Below are 24,716 nucleotides of genomic sequence, written 5' to 3' on the forward strand. Positions count from 1 at the left end.
ATTTATGAATATTAAAATGTATTTATGTATTTTATTTATTATGTATTTATTTACTTCTTTGTAGGGGTTAAGGGTTAAAGGTTGTTTAGAGGCTAATCTTTTTTATTTTTTTCATTTATATGTATTTATTTACTAAATATTATTTATTTATTAAGGTTCGTGTTGAGGTTTAATATTAGGGCTAGGGTTATTTTATTTATTTATTTTCATTATTTTTTTATTTACATAATATGGATTTATCAATATTAAAATGCATTTATATATTTTATTTATTATTTATTTCTTTTTTTACATTTTTTTTAAAGGGTTAAGGGTTGAAGGTTATGGTTAGGGGATAATGTATTTAATTATTTATTGTATCATTTATTTATTTATTTATTATTATTTAGTTAGGTTGGGATTGAGGGTTAATATTATAGTTAGCTGATTACTCTATTTATTTATTTTTATAAGTTTTGTTAATGTAATATTTCATTGTATGTATTAAAATTAAGTTATATATTTTATTTATTTACTTTTTTGTAAGGGTTTAAAGGTTATGGTTAGGGGTTAATTTATTTTATTATTTAATGTATTATTTAGTGACTTATTATTTATTTATATAGTTAGGGTTGAGGGTTAATATTATAGTTAGGGTTTAGGGTTATTTTATTTATTTATTTTTTATCATGTTTTTTTATTAGCGTATTATTTATTTATAATTGTTTGAAATGTATTTATGTATTTTATTTAATAATTCATTTTTTTACTTCTTTTTTTTTCTAAGGGGTTAAGAGTTAAAGGTTAGGGGTTTATTTATTTCATTATTTCATTTCTTGTTTATTAATTTACTTATTACTTATTTAGTAAGGTTAGGGTTAAGGGTAATTGTATTTCATTATTTAATTTATTTATTTTCTATTTCATTATTTCATTTCTTGTTTATTAATTTACTTATTACTTATTTAGTAAGGTTAGGGTTAAGGGTAATTGTATTTCATAATTTAATTTATTTATTTTCTTTTTTATTTCGTTTAGGGTTTTCGTTCGGTTAGGGTTGAGGGTTAATTTATTTCATTACTTTATTTATTTATTTACTTATTATTTATTTAGTTACGTTAGGGTTAATATATTTCATTATTTTATTTATTTATTTACCTATTATTTATTTAGTTAGGTTTGGGTTCATTTATTTCATTATTTTATTTACTTATTCTTTATTTAGTTAGGTTAGGGTTGAGGGTTAATTTATTACATTATTTTACTTATTTATTTATTTACCTATTATTTATTTTGTTGGGTAAGGGTGGAGGGGTCATTTATTTCATTATTTTATCTATTTACTTACTATTTATTTTGTTAGGGTGGGTTCGAGGGTTAATGTATTTCATTATTTTATTTATTTATTTACCTATTATTTATTTAGTTACGTTAGGGTTGTGGGTTCATTTATTTCATTATTTTATTTATTTTCCTATTATTTTTTTTTGTTAGGTTTGGGTAAATTTATTTCAATATCTTATTTATTTATTTATTTACCTATTATTTATTTAGTTAGGTTTGGGTTCATTTATTTCATTATTTTATTTACTTATTCTTTATTTAGTTAGGTTAGGGTTGAGGGTTAATTTATTACATTATTTTACTTATTTATTTATTTACCTATTATTTATTTTGTTGGGTTAGGGTGTAGGGGTCATTTATTTCATTATTTTATTTATTTACTTATTATTTATTTTGTTAGGGTGGGTTCGAGGGTTAATGTATTTCATTATTTTATTTATTTATTTACCTATTATTTATTTAGTTACGTTAGGGTTGTGGGTTCATTTATTTCATTATTTTATTTATTTTCCTATTATTTTTTTTTTTTTTGTTAGGTTTGGGTAAATTTATTTCAATATCTTATTTATTTATTTATTTACCTATTATTTATTTAGTTAGGTTTGGGTTCATTTATTTCATTATTTTATTTACTTATTCTTTATTTAGTTAGGTTAGGGTTGAGGGTTAATTTATTACATTATTTTACTTATTTATTTATTTACCTATTATTTATTTTGTTGGGTTAGGGTGGAGGGGTCATTTATTTCATTATTTTATCTATTTACTTATTATTTATTTTGTTAGGGTGGGTTCGAGGGTTAATGTATTTCATTATTTTATTTATTTATTTACCTATTATTTATTTAGTTACGTTAGGGTTGTGGGTTAATTTATTTCATTATTTTATTTATTTTCCTATTTTTTTTTTGTTAGGTTTGGGTAAATTTATTTCAATATCTTATTTATTTATTTATTTACCTATTATTTATTTAGTTAGGTTTGGGTTCATTTATTTCATTATTTTATTTACTTATTCTTTATTTAGTTAGGTTAGGGTTGAGGGTTAATTTATTACATTATTTTACTTATTTATTTATTTACCTATTATTTATTTTGTTGGGTTAGGGTGGAGGGGTCATTTATTTCATTATTTTATCTATTTACTTATTATTTATTTTGTTAAGGTGGGTTCGAGGGTTAATGTATTTCATTATTTTATTTATTTATTTACCTATTATTTACTTAGTTACGTTAGGGTTGTGGGTTAATTTATTTCATTATTTTATTTATTTACTTATTATTTATTTAGTTACATTAGGGTTCATTTATTTCAATATTTTATTTATTTTCCTATTATTTTTTTTTTGTTAGGTTTGGGTAAATTTATTTTAATATCTTATTTATTTATTTATTTACCCATCATTTATTTTGTTAAGTTTCGGTTCATTTATTTCATTATTTTATTTACGTATTTACTTATTCTTTATTTAGTTAGGTTAGGGTTGAGGGTTAATTTATTACATTATTTTACTTATTTATTTATTTACCTATTATTTATTTTGTTGGGTTAGGGTGGAGGGGTCATTTATTTCATTATTTTATCTATTTACTTATTATTTATTTTGTTAGGGTGGGTTCGAGGGTTAATTTATTTCATTATTTTATTTATTTATTTACCTATTATTTATTTAGTTACGTTAGGGTTGTGGGTTAATTTATTTCATTATTTTATTTATTTTCCTATTATTTTTTTTTTTGTTAGGTTTGGGTAAATTTATTTCAATATCTTATTTATTTATTTATTTATTTACCTATTATTTATTTAGTTAGGTTTGGGTTCATTTATTTCATTATTTTATTTACTTATTCTTTATTTAGTTAGGTTAGGGTTGAGGGTTAATTTATTACATTATTTTACTTATTTATTTATTTACCTATTATTTATTTTGTTGGGTTAGGGTGGAGGGGTCATTTATTTCATTATTTTATCTATTTACTTATTATTTATTTAGTTACATTAGGGTTCATTTATTTCAATATTTTATTTATTTTCCTATTTTTTTTTTTTTGTTAGGTTTGGGTAAATTTATTTCAATATCTTATTTATTTATTTATTTATTTACCCATCATTTATTTTGTTAAGTTTGGGTTCATTTATTTCATTATTTTATTTACGTATTTACTTATTCTTTATTTAGTTAGGTTAGGGTTGAGGGTTAATTTATTTCATTATTTTATTTATTTACTTATTATTTATTTAGTTACATTAGGGTTCATTTATTTCAATATTTTATTTATTTTCCTATTATTTTTTTTTGTTAGGTTTGGGTAAATTTATTTCAATATCTTATTTATTTATTTATTTACCTATTATTTATTTAGTTAGGTTTGGGTTCATTTATTTCATTATTTTATTTACGTATTTACTTATTATTTATTTAGTTACATTAGGGTTAAGGGTTAATTTATTTCATTATCTTTTTATTTATTTATTTACCTATTATTTATTTTGTTAGGTTTTGATTAATTTATTTAATTACTTTATTTATTTACTTTTTATTTATTTTGTTAGGTTAGGGTTCCCCTTAAATTTTAGGGTTGGGGTTATTTTATTTATTTTTATCATTTTTTTTTTTATTTACTTATGATTTATTTATGTGAATTAAAATGTATTTATTTTATATCTTATTTATTTTTCCTCCTCCAGCGTTTTGGGGCGGGAAGTGGGATTTGATCTGGGCGGAGCCCTCAGTGTGTCAGCGGTCCATCCCCCCCTACAGAGACCCGCACACTGCCTGTTCACGAGGTGCATTATAAATAAAGTTGTCTGTCACGAATAATAATAATAAAAAAAAAAAGCCCTAGAAGCTGCGCGCTGTGCAGATCAGCGGGGTGTCAATAAAGTTTCTTTTAGAGGAACTAAAAAAAACAAAAGGCTGGGTGATTGAAGTCATGTGACCGGGCGGAGTGGATTGGTCTGGTCTGGGGGCGGGGCGGAGAGCGCTTTGCTCAGTCCTGAGTAGTTGAGCGCCGATTTCCGGCATTATTCAGCAGCTTGTCCGGCGCGGAGGATCAGCATGGTGAGTCCGGGGAGAAGAGGGGATTCCCCACCCCCACCACACACATCACCGGCACCACACCGCATACAGGCCCGCACATTGATAGGAGAATTCTGGGAGAGCTGATTGGCAGATAGATGGAAGATTCTCCTCTCAGGGGTCACTGAGACAGGAAGGGGGGATAAATCTCCTCACTGGGGACACAGAGAGCAATAAATCCTGATGGGAGGAGCTATCCCTGCCACACTCCGCCCACAACTGAAAGCACAGCTTTGTCTGGAGTTCTCCTTTAACAAGATGGCGGCGCCATGCTGGGTGACCCCCCCCCCCTCCCCTGTTATAATGAGGGGTTCATATCCCCTCTATGGAGGAGTCAGCGATCACCGCTGTGCTAAGGGGGGAGCAGCACTGCGGCCTCCTGTCCTAGGACCCTTCCCCTCCCCCCAGCCGGGGTATTTATATAGAGCCCCCCCCCACTACAGTGTACAGCGGCTTCACAGTCCCCAAACCCCCCCCAACCCCTGGTGGTGTCACGCTGGAGGAGGAGCCATGTCTTTATTGTTTGTGTCCCCGCTCAGGAGATTCCTCCTCACTTCCTGTCCCGGTGACACCGCTCAGTCATTCCATTCATAGAGATTTCTTCTCAGTGATTATTAGGAGGTGACAAGAATTCCCCTCCCCCTATTGGTGTCCCTGTTAGAGGATTCCCTGTTCTGGTGACAACCGTAACAATTTGGATTTCCCATCACTTCCTGTACTGAGGACACTGAGGGGTGACCCTCCCCCCCCCCCCAAACAGTAATCACAGCCTGATAGAGGATCCAACCCCCCCCCCCCCCCCCTCAAATCCACCGCTCACTGGACACATAGAGGGGTGACCCTCCCCCAACAGTAATCATAGCCTGGGAGGCGTGGCATGGAGGCGGGGCATGGAGGCGATCAGCCTGTGGCACTGCTGAGGTGTTATGGAAGCCCAGGTTGCTTTGATAGCGGCCTTCACCTCCTCTGCATTGTTGGGTCTGGTGTCTCTCATCTTCATCCTGACAACACCTCACAGATTCTCTATGGGGTTTAGGTCAGGTGAGTTTGCAGGCCAATCAAGCACAGTGATCCCATGATCATGTGACCAGGTATTGGTAGATTTGGCAGTGTGGGCGGTGCCAAGTTCTGCTGGAAAATGAAATCAGCATCTCCATAAAGCTGGTCAGCAGAGGGAAGCATGAAGAGCTCTAGAATTTCCTGCTAGAGGGCGGAGCTGACTTTGGACCGACACCAGCAGATGACACCGACCCCCAAATCATCACTGACTGTGGAAAATGTTGCATTTCATTTGGAAATGAAGGTCCCAGAGTCTGGAGGAGGAGTGGAGAGGCACAGAATCCAAGTTACATGAGGTGCAGTGTAAAGTTTCCCCAGTCAGTGATGATTTGGGGGCGTGTCATCTGCTGGTGTCGGTCCAAAGTCAGCTCCGCCCTCTAGCAGGAAATTCTAGAGCTCTTCATGCTTCCCTCTGCTGACCAGCTTTATGGAGATGCTGATTTAATTTTCCAGCAGGACTTGGCACCGCCCACACTGCCAAATCTACCAATACCTGGTCACATGATCATGGGATCACTGTGCTTGATTGGCCTGCAAACTGGCCTGACCTAAATCCCATAGAGAATCTGTGGGGGATTGTCAGGAGGAAGATGAGAGACACCAGACCCAACAATGCAGAGGAGGTGGCTCACTCTGTGGGACATCTATAGAAAATATTTCACCTTTCTGAATTCAATTACTGAAATAAATTCACTTTCTGATGATTTTCTACAAACGCCGATTCCAGAAAAGTTGGGACGCTGTACAAATTGTGAATAAAAACAGAATGCAATGATGTGGAAGTTTCAAATTTCAATATTTTATATAGAATACAACATAGATGACATCAAATGTTTAAACTGAGAAAATGTATAATTTTAAGGGAAAAATAAGTTGATTTTAAATTTCATGGCATCAACACATCTCAAAAAAGTTGGGACAAGGCGGCCATGTTTACCGCTGTGTGGCCTCCCCTCTTCTTTTTATAAGTCTGCAAACGTCTGGGGACTGAGGAGAAGTTGCTGAAGTTTAGGAATAGGAATGTTGTCCCATTCTTGTCTAATACAGGCTTCTAGTTGCTCAACTGTCTTAGGTCTTCTTTGTCACATCTTCCTCTTTATGATGCGCCAAATGTTTTCTATGGGTGAAAGGTCTGGACTGCAGGCTGGCCATTTCAGTACCCGGATCCTTCTTCTACGCAGCCATGATGTTGTAATTGATGCAGTATGTGGTCTGGCATTGTCATGTTGGAAAATGCAAGGTCTTCCCTGAAAGAGACGACGTCTGGATGGGAGCATATGTTGTTCTAGAACTTGGATATACCTTTCAGCATTGATGGCGCCTTTCCAGATGTGTAAGCTGCCCAGGCCACACGCACTCATGCAACCCCATACCATCAGAGATGCCGGCTTCTGAACTGAGCGCTGAGAACAACTTGGGTTGTCCTTGTCCTCTTTAGTCCGGATGACATGGCGTCCCAGTTTTCCAAAAATAACATCAAATTTTGATTCGTCTGACCACAGAACAGTTTTCCACTTTGCCACAGACCATTATAAATGAGCCTTGGCCCAGAGAAAACGCCTGCGCTTCTGGATCATGTTTAGATTTGGCTTCTTTTTTGGCCTATAGAGTTTTAGTCGGCAACGGTGAATGGCGCGGTGGATTGTGTTCACGGACAATGTTTTCTGGAAGTATTCCTGAGCCCATGTTGTGATTTCCATTACAGTAGCATTCCTGTATGTGATGCAGCGCCGTCTAAGGGCCTGAAGATCACCGCCATCCAGTATGGTTTTCCAACCTTGACCCTTACGCACAGAGATTGTTCCGGATTCTCTGAATCTTTGGATGATATTATGCACTGTAGATGATGAGAACTTCAAACTCTTTGTAATTTTTCTCTGAGAAACTCCTTTCTGATATTTCTCCACTATTTTACCCCCCAGCATTGGGGGAATTGGTGATCCTCGGCCCATCCTGACTTCTGAGAGACACACCCACTCTAAGAGACACGCCCACTCTGAGAGGCTCTTTTTACCCAATCATGTTGCCAATTGACCTAATAAGTTACAAATTGGTCCTCCAGCTGTTCCTTATATGTACATTTGACTTTTCTGGCCTCTTATTGCTGCCTGTCCCAACTTTTTTGGAATGTGGAGCTCTCATGAAATCCAAAATGAGCCAATATTTGGCTGACATTTCCAAATGTCTCACTTTCATCATCTGATATCTTATCTATATTATATTGTGAATAAAATATAAGTTTATGAGATTTGTAAATTAGTCCATTCATTTTTTACTCACAATTTGTACAGCGTCCCAACTTTTTTGGAATTGGGTTTGTAATTTTATGAGCTGCACCTGTATATACAGGGGACGGGATGATGTATATACTGTGTATACGGGGACGGGATGATGTATATACGGTGTATACGGGGACGGGATGATGTATATACTGTGTATACGGGGACGGGATGATGTATATACGGTGTATACGGGGACGGGATGATGTATATACGGTGTATACGGGGACGGGATGATGTATATACGGTGTATACGGGGACGGGATGATGTATATACGGTGTATACGGGGACGGGATGATGTATATACGGTGTATACGGGGACGGGATGATGTATATACGGTGTATACGGGGACGGGATGATGTATATACGGTGTATACGGGGACGGGATGATGTATATACTGTGTATACGGGGACGGGATGATGTATATACTGTGTATACGGGGACGGGATGATGTATATACGGTGTATACGGGGACGGGATGATGTATATACGGTGTATACGGGGACGGGATGAGGTATATACAGTGTATACGGGGACGGGATGATGTATATACGGTGTATACGGGGACGGGATGATGTATATACGGTGTATACGGGGACGGGATGATGTATATACGGTGTATACGGGGACGGGATGATGTATATACGGTGTATACGGGGACGGGATGATGTATATACTGTGTATACGGGGACGGGATGATGTATATACTGTGTATACGGGGACGGGATGATGTATATACTGTGTATACGGGGACGGGATGATGTATATACGGTGTATACGGGGACGGGATGATGTATATACGGTGTATACGGGGACGGGATGATGTATATACGGTGTATACGGGGACGGGATGATGTATATACTGTGTATACGGGGACGGGATGAGGTATATACAGTGTATACGGGGACGGGATGATGTATATACAGTGTATACGGGGACGGGATGATGTATATACTGTGTATACGGGGACGGGATGAGGTATATACAGTGTATACGGGGACGGGATGAGGTATATACTGTGTATACAGGACTGATGACATCATTCCAGGAAGAAGTTCTTCTCTCTGACTTTCACTTTTACTTTGTGACTCTCTATGGCTCTCGGATTGTTTCTGCCATCTCATGTCTGCTCAGTGCGGGACTTTCCACCCCCTCCTCCCCTCCCCCTCCCCAGATTTTGTTTCCATCATACACTCATAGTAGAAGGTTCTCATTGGTGATCCTTGGAGGAATTTTACTGACTTTTTATAAGTCTTCAGCTGAGAGAAAAAACTTTAGAGAGTAAAGAGTCCGAGTACACCGGGGGGGGGGGGGGTACACATTCTACAACCCCCACACCATGAGAGATCAGGAGGAGGCTACACAATCAACCTCCGCACCCCCACCGTGAGAGATCAGGGGGAGACTAGACATTCCACCCAACCCCCCAACCTTACCCCCCCCCCCCACTGTGAGAGATCGGGGGAGGCTACATATCCCAATGGGAGATGGGGGAGGCTACATATCCCAATGAGAGATTGGGGGGGAGGCTACATATCCCAATGAGAGATTGGGGGGAGGCTACATATCCCAATGAGAGATTGGGGGGAGGCTACATATCCCAATGAGAGATGGGGGGAGGCTACATATCCCAATGAGAGATGGGGGGGAGGCTACATATCCCAATGAGAGATGGGGGGGAGGCTACATATCCCAATGAGAGATGGGGGGGAGGCTACATATCCTAATGGGAGATGGGGGGGGAGGCTACATATCCTAATGGGAGATGGGGGGGATGCTACATATCCCAATGAGAGATGGGGGGGAGGCTACATATCCTAATGGGAGATGGGGGGAGGCTACATATCCCAATGAGAGATGGGGAGGAGGCTACATATCCCAATGGGAGATAGGGGGAGGCTACATATCCCAATGGGGGAGGCTACATATCCCAATGGGGGAGGCTACATATCCCAATGGGGGAGGCTACATATCCCAATGGGGGAGGCTACATATCCCAATGGGGGAGGCTACATATCCCAATGGGGGAGGCTACATATCCCAATGGGGGAGGCTACATATCCCAATGGGGGAGGCTACATATCCCAATGGGAGATGGGGGAGGCTACATATCCTAATGAGAGATGGGGGGAGGCTACGTATCCCAATGGGAGATGGGGGAGGCTACATATCCCAATGGGAGATGGGGGAGGCTACATATCCTAATGAGAGATGGGGGGAGGCTACGTATCCCAATGGGAGATGGGGGAGGCTACATATCCTAATGAGAGATGGGGGGAGGCTACGTATCCCAATGGGAGATCGGGGGAGGCTACATATCCCAATGGGAGATCGGGGGAGGCTACATATCCCAATGAGAGATCGGGGGAGACTACATATCCCAATGGGAGATCGGGGGAGGCTACATATCCCAATGAGAGATGGGGGGGAGGCTACATATCCCAATGGGAGATAGGGGGAGGCTACATATCCCAATGGGGGAGGCTACATATCCCAATGGGGGAGGCTACATATCCCAATGGGGGAGGCTACATATCCCAATGGGGGAGGCTACATATCCCAATGGGGGAGGCTACATATCCCAATGAGAGATGGGGGAGGCTACATATCCCAATGGGAGATGGGGGAGGCTACATATCCTAATGAGAGATGGGGGGAGGCTACGTATCCCAATGGGAGATGGGGGAGGCTACATATCCCAATGGGAGATGGGGGAGGCTACATATCCTAATGAGAGATGGGGGGAGGCTACGTATCCCAATGGGAGATGGGGGAGGCTACATATCCTAATGAGAGATGGGGGGAGGCTACGTATCCCAATGGGAGATCGGGGGAGGCTACATATCCCAATGGGAGATCGGGGGAGGCTACATATCCCAATGAGAGATCGGGGGAGACTACATATCCCAATGGGAGATCGGGGGAGGCTACATATCCCAATGAGAGATGGGGGGGAGGCTACATATCCCAATGAGAGATTGGGGGGAGGCTACATATCCCAATGAGAGATTGGGGGGAGGCTACATATCCCAATGAGAGATGGGGGGAGGCTACATATCCCAATGAGAGATGGGGGGGGAGGCTACATATCCCAATGAGAGATGGGGGGGAGGCTACATATCCTAATGGGAGATGGGGGGGGAGGCTACATATCCTAATGGGAGATGGGGGGGGGGAGGCTACATATCCCAATGAGAGATGGGGGGGAGGCTACATATCCTAATGGGAGATGGGGGGAGGCTACATATCCCAATGAGAGATGGGGGGGAGGCTACATATCCCAATGGGAGATAGGGGGAGGCTACATATCCCAATGGGGGAGGCTACATATCCCAATGGGGGAGGCTACATATCCCAATGAGAGATGGAGGAGGCTACATATCCTAATGGGAGATGGGGGGAGGCTACATATCCCAATGAGAGATGGGGGGGAGGCTACATATCCCAATGAGAGATGGGGGAGGCTACATATCCTAATGGGAGATGGGGGGGAGGCTACATATCCTAATGGGAGATGGGGGGGAGGCTACATATCCCAATGGGAGATAGGGGGAGGCTACATATCCCAATGGGGGAGGCTACATATCCCAATGGGGGAGGCTACATATCCCAATGAGAGATGGGGGAGGCTACATATCCTAATGAGAGATGGGGGGAGGCTACGTATCCCAATGGGAGATCGGGGGAGGCTACATATCCCAATGGGAGATCGGGGGAGGCTACATATCCCAATGAGAGATCGGGGGAGACTACATATCCCAATGAGAGATCGGGGGAGACTACAACTTTTCTCTGCGGATGATTTTTGATGAATTGATGATATTTTGTTTTCTTTTTCAGTTTCGCAATCAGTATGATAACGATGTGACGGTGTGGAGCCCCCAGGTAAGCTCCCCCTCCCCCCCCCCTATATTTATATCTCACACAATTTTCTTCTCTGAAGTCTGCTCCGCCCCCAACATGAGCCGTCCCCCTGACAGCGGACAGACTCCGTGTGATCCTCCAGCATCAAAGCCAGCGGCACATCCAGAGCAATATAAGACGGCGGTTTAATTCCGCAGCCGCACCGGAGACAACGGCCGCATTGTGTGTCTGTCATGGGGTGTCAGGGAGATCAGAGACAGAATAATGTCACCCCCCCCCCCCCCTCCATCACCGGGGGAGGGGGGCAAAGACACTCTTCTTATAATATAATTAGATGAAGGAGAGAACACGGAGATCTGTTATGACTGAACACCCCCAACACAGCGGGGGGGGGGGGGGGGAGATAAACCAATGCTGACGTGTGGAGATTATTACAGAGTTACATTGTAACCGCTTCAGCCAACTCTGTATATACCAGACCTGGGGGTCCCTCTGGAAGATGGAAATCACTGAAGTAGACACTGCTACTACAACACTACTACTACACTGCTACTACAACACTACTACTACACTGCTGCTACAACACTACTACTACACTGCTGCTACAACACTACTACTACACTGCTACTACAACACTACTACTACACTGCTACTACACTGCTACTACAACACTACTACTACACTGCTACTACACTGCTACTACAACACTACTACTACACTACTACTACAAACTACTACTACACTGCTACTACACTGCTACTACAACACTACTACTACACCTCTCCTGCAACACTACTACACCGCTACTACAACACTACTACTACACATCTCCTGCAACACTACTACACTGCTACTACAACACTACTACTACACATTTCTTGCACAACTCTTTCAGTTTTTTAGGTGCAGTGGAGGTGGGCTGGAAGGGGAGGGGTTTAGGCAGTGGAGGTTGGCTGGGAGGGGTTTAGGTAGTGGAGGTGGGCTGGAAGGGGAGGGGTTTAGGCAGTGGAGGTGGGCAGGAAGGGGAGGGGTTTAGGCAGTAGAGGTGGGCTGGAAGGGGAGGGTTTAGGATGTGGGCTGGAAAGGGGAGGGGTTTAGGCGGTGGAGGTGGGCTAGGAAGGGCAAGTTTAGGGGTGGAGGGGTTTAGGCAGTGGAGGTGGGCAGGAAGGGGAGGGGTGAAGGTGGGCAGGAAGGGGAGGGGTTGAGGCAGTGGAGGTGGGCTGGAAGGGGAGGGGTTGAGGCAGTGGAGGTGGGCAGGAAGTGGAGGGGTTGAGGCAGTGGAGGTGGGCTGGAAGGGGAGGGGTTGAGGCAGTGGAGGTGGGCTGGAAGGGGAGGGGTTTAGGCAGTGGAGGTGGGCTGGAAGGGGAGGGGTTGAGGCAGTGGAGGTGGGCTGGAAGGGGAGGGGTTTAGGCAGTGGAGGTGGGCTGGAAGGGGAGGGGTTTAGGCAGTGGAGGTGGGCAGGAAGTGGGGGGGTTTAGGCAGTGGAGGTGGGCAGGAAGGGGAGGGGTTGAGGCAGTGGAGGTGGGCAGGAAGTGGGGGGGTTTAGGCAGTGGAGGTGGGCAGGAAGGGGAGGGGTTGAGGCAGTGGAGGTGGGCAGGAAGTGGGGGGGTTTAGGCAGTGGAGGTGGGCAGGAAGGGGAGGGGTTGAGGCAGTGGAGGTGGGCAGGAAGTGGGGGGGTTTAGGCAGTGGAGGTGGGCTGGAAGGGGAGGGGTTTAGGCAGTGGAGGTGGGCAGGAAGTGGGGGGGTTTAGGCAGTGGAGGTGGGCAGGAAGTGGGGGGGTTTAGGCAGTGGAGGTGGGCTGGAAGGGGAGGGGTTTAGGCAGTGGAGGTGGGCAGGAAGTGGGGGGGTTTAGGCAGTGGAGGTGGGCAGGAAGGGGAGGGGTTGAGGCAGTGGAGGTGGGCTGGAAGGGGAGGGGTTTAGGCAGTGGAGGTGGGCTGGAAGGGGAGGGGTTTAGGCAGTGGAGGTGGGCAGGAAGTGGGGGGGTTTAGGCAGTGGAGGTGGGCTGGAAGGGGAGGGGTTTAGGCAGTGGAGGTGGGCAGGAAGGGGAGGGTTTTAGGTAGTGGAGGTGGGCTGGAAGGGGAGGGGTTGAGGCAGTGGAGGTGGGCTGGAAGGGGAGGGGTTTAGGCAGTAGAGGTGGGCTGGTAGGGGAGGGGTTTAGGCAGTGGAGGTGGGCTGGAAGGGGAGGGGTTGAGGCAGTGGAGGTGGGCTGGAAGGGGAGGGGTTTAGGCAGTAGAGGTGGGTTTATGTAGTGGCAGGGGGAGGGACAGATCCTCAGTAGTAATTTGCTGATCTCCTGTGAGTGGGTTGGAGGCCGCTCAGAGCCTGTGATAGTGAACAGAACTGTCACTGTCTGCACAGTGTGGCAGGGCTGTGTGAATCCCGACACCGGCTGAACAGAACTTTAAATCCATTTGCAAGTAGAACAGCCCCCCCCCCCCCCCCCCGATGATGAGATTTCCTACTCCTTATATAAGGATTGTGAGGCTGGAATTGTTCTGTTCACTTTCAATAAATGAATATTCTATACCATATATAACTCCTCCCCCATGCTGGGTGTCCCCGTATGATGAATATTCTATAACATATATAACTCCTCCCCCATGCTGGGTGTCCCCGTATGATGAATATTCTGGGTGTCCCCGTATGATGAATATTCTGGGTGTCCCCGTATGATGAATATGCTGGGTGTCCCCGTATGATGAATATGCTGGGTGTCCCCGTATGATGAATATGCTGGGTGTCCCCGTATGATGAATATTCTGGGTGTCCCCGTATGATGAATATTCTGGGTGTCCCCGTATGATGAATATTCTATAACTCCTCCCCCATGCTGGGTGTCCCCGTATGATGAATATTCTGGGTGTCCCCGTATGATGAATATTCTGGGTGTCCCCGTATGATGAATATTCTGGGTGTCCCCGTATGATGAATATTCTGGGTGTCCCCGTATGATGAATATTCTGGGTGTCCCCGTATGATGAATATTCTGGGTGTCCCCGTATGATGAATATTCTGGGTGTCCCCGTATGATGAATATTCTGGGTGTCCCCCGTATGATGAATATTCTGGGTGTCCCCGTATGATGAATATTCTGGGTGTCCCCGTATGATGAATATTCTGGGTGTCCCCGTATGATGAATATTCTGGGTGTCCCCGTATGATGAATATTCTATAAGATATAACTCCTCCCCCATGCTGGGTGTCCCCATATGATGAATATTCTGGGTGTCCCCGTATGATGAATATTCTGGGTGTCCCCGTATGATGAATATTCTGGGTGTCCCCGTATGATGAATATGCTGGGTGTCCCCGTATGATGAATATTCTGGGTGTCCCCGTATGATGAATATTCTATAACTCCTCCCCCATGCTGGGTGTCCCCGTATGATGAATATGCTGGGTGTCCCCGTATGATGAATATTCTGGGTGTCCCCGTATGATGAATATTCTATAACTCCTCCCCCATGCTGGGTGTCCCCGTATGATGAATATTCTGGGTGTCCCCGTATGATGAATATTCTGGGTGTCCCCGTATGATGAATATTCTATAACTCCTCCCCCATGCTGGGTGTCCCCGTATGATGAATATGCTGGGTGTCCCCGTATGATGAATATTCTGGGTGTCCCCATATGATGAATATTCTGGGTGTCCCCGTATGATGAATATTCTGGGTGTCCCCGTATGATGAATATTCTGGGTGTCCCCGTATGATGAATATTCTGGGTGTCCCCGTATGATGAATATTCTGGGTGTCCCCGTATGATGAATATTCTGGGTGTCCCCGTATGATGAATATGCTGGGTGTCCCCGTATGATGAATATTCTGGGTGTCCCCGTATGATGAATATTCTGGGTGTCCCCGTATGATGAATATTCTGGGTGTCCCCGTATGATGAATATTCTGGGTGTCCCCGTATGATGAATATTCTATAACTCCTCCCCCATGCTGGGTGTCCCCGTATGATGAATATTCTGGGTGTCCCCGTATGATGAATATTCTGGGTGTCCCCGTATGATGAATATTCTGGGTGTCCCCGTATGATGAATATTCTGGGTGTCCCCGTATGATGAATATTCTGGGTGTCCCCGTATGATGAATATTCTGGGTGTCCCCGTATGATGAATATTCTGGGTGTCCCCGTATGATGAATATTCTGGGTGTCCCCCGTATGATGAATATTCTGGGTGTCCCCGTATGATGAATATTCTGGGTGTCCCCGTATGATGAATATTCTATAAGATATAACTCCTCCCCCATGCTGGGTGTCCCCATATGATGAATATTCTGGGTGTCCCCGTATGATGAATATTCTGGGTGTCCCCGTATGATGAATATTCTGGGTGTCCCCGTATGATGAATATGCTGGGTGTCCCCGTATGATGAATATTCTGGGTGTCCCCGTATGATGAATATTCTATAACTCCTCCCCCATGCTGGGTGTCCCCGTATGATGAATATTCTGGGTGTCCCCGTATGATGAATATTCTATAACTCCTCCCCCATGCTGGGTGTCCCCGTATGATGAATATTCTGGGTGTCCCCGTATGATGAATATTCTGGGTGTCCCCGTATGATGAATATTCTATAACTCCTCCCCCATGCTGGGTGTCCCCGTATGATGAATATGCTGGGTGTCCCCGTATGATGAATATTCTGGGTGTCCCCGTATGATGAATATTCTATAAGATATAACTCCTCCCCCATGCTGGGTGTCCCCATATGATGAATATGCTGGGTGTCCCCGTATGATGAATATTCTGGGTGTCCCCGTATGATGAATATTCTGGGTGTCCCCGTATGATGAATATGCTGGGTGTCCCCGTATGATGAATATTCTGGGTGTCCCCGTATGATGAATATTCTGGGTGTCCCCGTATGATGAATATTCTATAACTCCTCCCCCATGCTGGGTGTCCCCGTATGATGAATATTCTGGGTGTCCCCGTATGATGAATATTCTGGGTGTCCCCGTATGATGAATATTCTGGGTGTCCCCGTATGATGAATATTCTGGGTGTCCCCGTATGATGAATATTCTGGGTGTCCCCGTATGATGAATATTCTGGGTGTCCCCGTATGATGAATATTCTATAACTCCTCCCCCATGCTGGGTGTCCCCGTATGATGAATATTCTGGGTGTCCCCGTATGATGAATATTCTGGGTGTCCCCGTATGATGAATATTCTGGGTGTCCCCGTATGATGAATATTCTGGGTGTCCCCGTATGATGAATATTCTGGGTGTCCCCGTATGATGAATATTCTGGGTGTCCCCCGTATGATGAATATTCTGGGTGTCCCCGTATGATGAATATTCTGGGTGTCCCCGTATGATGAATATTCTGGGTGTCCCCGTATGATGAATATTCTATAAGATATAACTCCTCCCCCATGCTGGGTGTCCCCATATGATGAATATTCTGGGTGTCCCCGTATGATGAATATTCTGGGTGTCCCCGTATGATGAATATGCTGGGTGTCCCCGTATGATGAATATTCTGGGTGTCCCCGTATGATGAATATTCTATAACTCCTCCCCCATGCTGGGTGTCCCCGTATGATGAATATTCTGGGTGTCCCCGTATGATGAATATTCTATAACTCCTCCCCCATGCTGGGTGTCCCCGTATGATGAATATTCTGGGTGTCCCCGTATGATGAATATTCTGGGTGTCCCCGTATGATGAATATTCTATAACTCCTCCCCCATGCTGGGTGTCCCCGTATGATGAATATGCTGGGTGTCCCCGTATGATGAATATTCTGGGTGTCCCCATATGATGAATATTCTGGGTGTCCCCGTATGATGAATATTCTGGGTGTCCCCGTATGATGAATATTCTGGGTGTCCCCGTATGATGAATATTCTGGGTGTCCCCGTATGATGAATATTCTGGGTGTCCCCGTATGATGAATATTCTGGGTGTCCCCGTATGATGAATATTCTGGGTGTCCCCGTATGATGAATATTCTGGGTGTCCCCGTATGATGAATATTCTATAACTCCTCCCCCATGCTGGGTGTCCCCGTATGATGAATATTCTGGGTGTCCCCGTATGATGAATATTCTGGGTGTCCCCGTATGATGAATATTCTGGGTGTCCCCGTATGATGAATATTCTGGGTGTCCCCGTATGATGAATATTCTGGGTGTCCCCGTATGATGAATATTCTGGGTGTCCCCGTATGATGAATATTCTGGGTGTCCCCGTATGATGAATATTCTATAACTCCTCCCCCATGCTGGGTGTCCCCGTATGATGAATATTCTGGGTGTCCCCGTATGATGAATATTCTGGGTGTCCCCGTATGATGAATATTCTGGGTGTCCCCGTATGATGAATATTCTGGGTGTCCCCGTATGATGAATATTCTGGGTGTCCCCGTATGATGAATATTCTGGGTGTCCCCGTATGATGAATATTCTATAACTCCTCCCCCATGCTGGGTGTCCCCGTATGATGAATATGCTGGGTGTCCCCGTATGATGAATATGCTGGGTGTCCCCGTATGATGAATATTCTGGGTGTCCCCGTATGATGAATATTCTGGGTGTCCCCGTATGATGAATATTCTGGGTGTCCCCGTATGATGAATATTCTGGGTGTCCCCGTATGATGAAAGGTTGTCTCCTCTCCAGGGTCGGATCCATCAGATTGAATACGCCATGGAAGCGGTGAAGCAGGGATCGGCCACCGTGGGACTGAAATCCAAGACTCACGCCGTCCTCGTAGCTCTAAAGGTCAGAAATCTTCTATTTACATCGATGTGATAACATTCCCATAGGGGGCGCTGCACATTGCAGGAGAACCTCACACAGTTGGCTGTCAATGAAATAAATAATAAGGAAAAAGTATGGGGGGGGGGATGGGGGGGTCATAGAACTCTGACTGCAAGCTCTTGGGTCAGGGATTCAGTAGCAGGCAGAGCTCTGTTGTTGTTGTGAATTTCCTGCAGATTCCCCAAATTTCTTCTTTCATTTAGAAATAAAATATTTCACATATTGTTTTCTGACTGAATTGGCACTTTGTGGGTGGGGGAGGGGACATTAGAGTGTAAGCTCCTCTGGTACAGAGACTGATGTGACTGTGGGGGGGGGGGGGACATTAGAGTGTAAGCTCCTCTGGTACAGAGACTGATGTGACTGTGGGGGAAGGGACATTAGAGTGTAAGCTCCTCTGGTACAGAGACTGATGTGACTGTGGGGGAGGGGATATTAGAGTGTAAGCTCCTCTGGTACAGAGACTGATGTGACTGTGGGGGAAGGGACATTAGAGTGTAAGCTCCTCTGGTACAGAGACTGATGTGACTGTGGGGGAGGGGATATTAGAGTGTAAGCTCCTCTGGTACAGAGACTGATGTGACTGTGGGGGAAGGGACATTAGAGTGTAAGCTCCTCTGGTACAGAGACTGATGTGACTGTGGGGGAGGGGACATTAGAGTGTAAGCTCCTCTGGTACAGAGACTGATGTGACTGTGGGGGAGGGGATATTAGAGTGTAAGCTCCTCTGGTACAGACACTGATGTGACTGTGGGGGAGGAGACATTAGAGTGTAAGCTCCTCTGGTACAGAGACTGATGTGACTGTGGGGGAGGGGACATTAGAGTGTAAGCTCCTCTGGTACAGAGACTGATGTGACTGTGGGGGAGGGGATATTAGAGTGTAAGCTCCTCTGGTACAGACACTGATGTGACTGTGGGGGAGGGGACATTAGAGTGTAAGCTCCTCTGGTACAGAGACTGATGTGACTGTGGGGGGAGGGGACATTAGAGTGTAAGCTCCTCTGGTACAGAGACTGATGTGACTGTGGGGGAGGGGACATTAGAGTGTAAGCTCCTCTGGTACAGACACTGATGTGACTGTGGGGGAGGGGACATTAGAGTGTAAGCTCCTCTGGTACAGACACTGATGTGACTGTGGGGGAGGGGACATTAGAGTGTAAGCTCCTCTGGTACAGAGACTGATGTGACTGTGGGGGGAGGGGACATTAGAGTGTAAGCTCCTCTGGTACAGAGACTGATGTGACTGTGGGGGAGGGGATATTAGAGTGTAAGCTCCTCTGGTACAGAGACTGATGTGACTGTGGGGGAAGGGACATTAGAGTGTAAGCTCCTCTGGTACAGAGACTGATGTGACTGTGGGGGAGGGGATATTAGAGTGTAAGCTCCTCTGGTACAGAGACTGATGTGACTGTGGGGGAGGGGACATTAGAGTGTAAGCTCCTCTGGTACAGAGACTGATGTGACTGTGGGGGGAGGGGACATTAGAGTGTAAGCTCCTCTGGTACAGAGACTGATGTGACTGTGGGGGAGGGGACATTAGAGTGTAAGCTCCTCTGGTACAGAGACTGATGTGACTGTGGGGGAGGGGACATTAGAGTGTAAGCTCCTCTGGTACAGAGACTGATGTGACTGTGGGGGAGGGGATATTAGAGTGTAAGCTCCTCTGGTACAGACACTGATGTGACTGTGGGGGAGGGGACATTAGAGTGTAAGCTCCTCTGGTACAGAGACTGATGTGACTGTGGGGGAGGGGGCATTAGAGTGTAAGCTCCTCTGGTACAGAGACTGATGTGGGGGAGGGGACATTAGAGTGTAAGCTCCTCTGGTACAGAGACTGATGTGGGGGAGGGGACATTAGAGTGTAAGCTCCTCTGGTACAGAGACTGATGTGGGGGAGGGGACATTAGAGTGTAAGCTCCTGTGGTGATGATGGATTGCTGTGTTGTAGAGAGCTCAGTCGGAGTTGGCCGCTCATCAGAAGAAGATCCTCAATGTGGATAATCATGTCGGCATTTCCATCGCTGGTCTCACTGCTGACGCTCGGCTGCTCTGGTAATGATTTTCCTCTCTTCCGTCTCCACCAATTACATCCTTCCTGTGTCATCTCCATGGTAACAATCATTACATCTCAAACTATCGCTCCTCTCTTTCTCTCTCTCTGCTCTCGCTGAGTGATATCGGAATGCAGGGGGGGTCACTCAGCCCCCCAATTTCACCTCTAATTTTCTTCCTCTCTCTCTGATGATATAAGAGAACAGTTATTGGAAATCGGGGAAATCGTAGTTTTCACCTTTTTCTTGGTGAATCTCCTATTCTCCCCCCATCCCCCAATCAATGCCTTCAAAGTGCGGACCCCATAGAACGCTCTCTCAGCCTTGTAAAGTTTTAGCACTTTGATGGCCGGGGTGGGGGATGGGGGCAGAGGGCGGAGTCACTGGTTTGGGGTATAACTCAGTTTGGTTTTTATTTTGCAGTAACTTCATGCGTCAGGAGTGTCTGGATTCTCGGTTTGTCTTTGACCGCCCGCTCCCGGTCTCCCGCCTGGTGTCTCTGATTGGAAGCAGTATCCTTCTATGTACCATGAGGGGGCGCTCTCACTGAGTCATATGAGAATGCAGCGGGGTCACTCAGCCCCCCAATTTCACCTCTAATTTCATGAAGAACTGAACTCTGGGAGCCAAAACATTCCTAAATGGAAACAAATATCACATATATATATAATATAACCTATCAGGAGTGCCTGGGCACAGGAAGTGCCCTGATATCAGGGGGGGGGGGGGGTACCTAGGCACAGGAAGTGTACTGATATCAGGGGGGGGGGGGGTACCTAGGCACAGGAAGTGTACTGATATCAGGGGGGGGGGGGGTACCTAGGCACAGGAAGTGTACTGATATCAGGGGGGGGCACCTAGGCACAGTAAGTGTACTGATATCGGGGGGGGTACCTAGGCACAGGAAGTGTACTGATATCAGGGGGGGGGGGGTACCTAGGCACAGGAAGTGTACTGATATCAGGGGGGGGGGGGGTACCTAGGCACAGGAAGTGTACTGATATCGGGGGGGGTACCTAGGCACAGGAAGTGTACTGATATCAGGGGGGGGGTACCTAGGCACAGGAAGTGTACTGATATCAGGGGGGGGGGGGTACCTAGGCACAGGAAGTGTACTGATATCAGGGGGGGGGGGGTACCTAGGCACAGGAAGTGTACTGATATCAGGGGGGGGGGGTACCTAGGCACAGGAAGTCCCCTGATATCAGGGGGGGGGGGTACCTAGGCACAGGAAGTGTACTGATATCAGGGGGGGGGGGGGTACCTAGGCACAGGAAGTCCCCTGATATCAGGGGGGGGCACCTAGGCACAGGAAGTGTACTGATATCAGGGGGGGGGGTACCTAGGCACAGGAAGTGTACTGATATCAGGGGGGGGGGGTACCTAGGCACAGGAAGTGTACTGATATCAGGCGGGGGGTACCTAGGCACAGGAAGTGTACTGATATCAGGGGGGGGGGGGGTACCTAGGCACAGGAAGTGTACTGATATCAGGGGGGGGGGTACCTAGGCACAGGAAGTCCCCTGATATCAGGGGGGGGCACCTAGGCACAGGAAGTGTACGGATATCAGGGGGGGGCGCCTAGGCACAGGAAGTGTACGGATATCAGGGGGGGGGGCGCCTAGGCATAGTCTATCAGATGTATGATGGATGACCTGCTGCTGACCCGCTCCGTATCTTACATTGAGCCATAGAAAGTCGTGTTTTCATTTTTCTTGTGCAGATTTTTTTTCTTAATCTTCGTCAGAAACACAAATTCCTACCCAGCGCTATGGGCGGAGACCTTACGGCGTGGGGCTGCTGATTGCAGGCTATGATGTAAGTAGTCAGATCTGTGAAGGTGGAAGGTGATTGGTCTTTGTTCACCCCAGAAAAGAAATCTGAAAGTCACCGGAACGTCTCCAGTGTAGATCAATATTTACTAATTGTGGATGCTGAACATCCTACAATCTTCATTATCATACAGCCATCATTCTCCCTCGCTGCCGCTCTTCCCGTATACTCGCTGCCGCTCTTCCCGTATACTCGCTGCCGCTCTTCCCGTATACTCGCTGCCGCTCTTCCCGTATACTCGCTGCCGCTCTTCCTGTATACTTACTGCCTATATCCCGCTGTCAATATTACAGCCCGCAGTTGTGTAATAAGAGATACAGTGGCAGCTTCTGTAGTTATCTCCTCTGCACAAGGTTTATAAACGCTGTGTTAGACAGTCTGTCATTATTGCAGGAGCAGCTTCTGCAGTTACTCTTTTTACTCAACTCTGTGCTGTCATTTTGCCAGCTGGAAATACACATTGTTTATAAACCTTGTCCAGAGGAAATGGATACAAAGTAACATTGTTTATAAACATTGATCAGACAGGAGATAGAGATACAAAGTAACATTGTTTATAAACATTGATCAGACAGGAGATAGAGAGATACAAAGTAACATTGTTTATAAACATTGATCAGACAGGAGATAGAGAGATACAAAGTAACATTGTTTATAAACATTGATCAGACGGGAGATAGAGAGATACAAAGTAACATTGTTTATAAACATTGATCAGACGGGAGATAGAGAGATACAAAGTAACATTGTTTATAAACATTGATCAGATGGGAGATAGAGAGATACAAAGTAACATTGTTTATAAACATTGATCAGACAGGAGATAGAGATACAAAGTAACATTGTTTATAAACATTGATCAGAGGGGAGATAGAGAGATGCAAAGTAACATTGTTTATAAACATTGATCAGATAGAGAGATACAAAGTAACATTGTTTATAAACATTGATCAGACAGGAGATGGAGAGATACAAAGTAACATTGTTTATAAACATTGATCAGACGGGAGATAGAGAGATACAAAGTAACATTGTTTATAAACATTGATCAGACGGGAGATAGAGAGATACAAAGTAACATTGTTTATAAACATTGATCAGATGGGAGATAGAGAGATACAAAGTAACATTGTTTATAAACATTGATCAGACAGGAGATAGAGAGATGCAGGATATTATCACCATAAGAAATCCTGTTTTGTCCCTCAGCACTGTGTAGAAATATTGAATCTTAGTTTAGATTTTGGAGCCTCCATTGATTTATCTCCATTCTGTGAAGTGGCCGCTCCTCATTGGTTGATATCACATTGCTGTCTCCTCCCCCTCGGCAGGACATGGGACCGCACATCTTCCAGACCTGCCCCTCTGCAAACTACTTTGACTGCCGGGCCATGTCTATCGGGGCGCGCTCCCAGTCCGCCCGCACCTACCTGGAGAGACACATGACGGAATTCAGCGATTGTGAGTCCAGGCTGTTGTGTATATGTGGGGGGTGGGGTGTTTTTGGGGAGGGGCAATTGGAATTGGCTGAACAGCTAGGAGACCACCTCCATCTCTACACCAGACTTTAACTCCTCCCTCCCGCCTCCCCTTCAGTCTTGCACAGGTGTATTGGCTCCTCCCCTTGGACTGAAACGGCTTCCTCTGCTTTCCCCGCACACTGTGAGCTTCTCACCCCCTACATTAGAAGCTGCAGCAAGTCAGAGCTCCGCCCCATTTCCTTGCTGGGGGACGTCCAGCATCATCCAGCCCCATGCCTTTCATTCATTGGATTTTAGTTCTTTCGTTAAGGGAGGCTCGGGATTACTTTTGGGCGTTACCTAGGTATGTGCAGTCTGCCTGGTAACGCCCACTCCTCCAGACTGACACCCACCCATTAAGACATTTTAATATTTGCATAACTCCTCCCACTGCTTGCATCATGGCTCTTGGGAGGAATACTGAGGCAGAGTGCTGGGATGTTTTCAGGAAGTTGTACAGGCCCCTCCCACCAGCCATGATCTGCCTGCATTGCATAGAGAAGCACAGAGATCCGGTGATGACATCACTGGGACGTAAGTAGGGTGTGTCATAAAACTGGAAACTTCATTAGCATGTTGATGGTAGGGGAGGGGGAGGGGGGACCAGGGAAGGCATTTTTCTCTCTTGTTCCTGACCCGTGTGTTTGGTGATTCCCCATACAGGTAATCTGAATGAGCTTGTGAAGCACGGACTGCGCGCCCTGAGAGAGACTCTTCCTGCAGAACAAGACTTGACTACTAAGGTGACGTCACATCTCCCCTCCCCACCCCCCCATTCTGGGGTCTTAGCTGGTGTCCAGTTGCATGCTGGGAGGAGCACAGAGCACGCTCTCACCAGAACATAACTTAGCCTCAAACTCCTACGCATGCATGGGGCAGCACAGAGGTGAAGTGTGTTATGCTGCCACCTATAGGCAC

At 45.1% G+C, this 24,716-nt stretch overlaps 1 protein-coding gene across 2 annotated transcripts in view; it reads left to right on the plus strand.

Annotated features, from left to right (window-relative positions):
- PSMA1 (proteasome 20S subunit alpha 1) overlaps positions 1-24,716 on the plus strand; it is a 176,453-nt gene that overhangs the window by 147,662 nt on the left and 4,075 nt on the right. Inside the window, exons 1-8 of one of the 2 annotated variants that reach the window (XM_082269799.1) lie at positions 4,275-4,385; positions 11,586-11,630; positions 18,252-18,353; positions 20,343-20,446; positions 20,869-20,957; positions 22,193-22,263; positions 23,610-23,739; positions 24,462-24,541. In XM_082269799.1, coding sequence (XP_082125925.1) covers positions 4,383-4,385; positions 11,586-11,630; positions 18,252-18,353; positions 20,343-20,446; positions 20,869-20,957; positions 22,193-22,263; positions 23,610-23,739; positions 24,462-24,541 — 624 coding nt within the window. In that variant the 5' untranslated portion in view covers positions 4,275-4,382. Of the gene's footprint in view, positions 1-4,274; positions 4,386-11,585; positions 11,631-18,251; positions 18,354-20,342; positions 20,447-20,868; positions 20,958-22,192; positions 22,264-23,609; positions 23,740-24,461; positions 24,542-24,716 lie in introns of those variants that run through there. The other variant, XM_082269800.1, reaches the window with a different exon arrangement.

The sequence above is a fragment of the Pelophylax lessonae genome, assembly GCF_965119305.1.
Source record: "Pelophylax lessonae genome assembly, chromosome: 10".
In the NCBI taxonomy this organism is placed as follows: domain Eukaryota; kingdom Metazoa; phylum Chordata; class Amphibia; order Anura; family Ranidae; genus Pelophylax; species Pelophylax lessonae.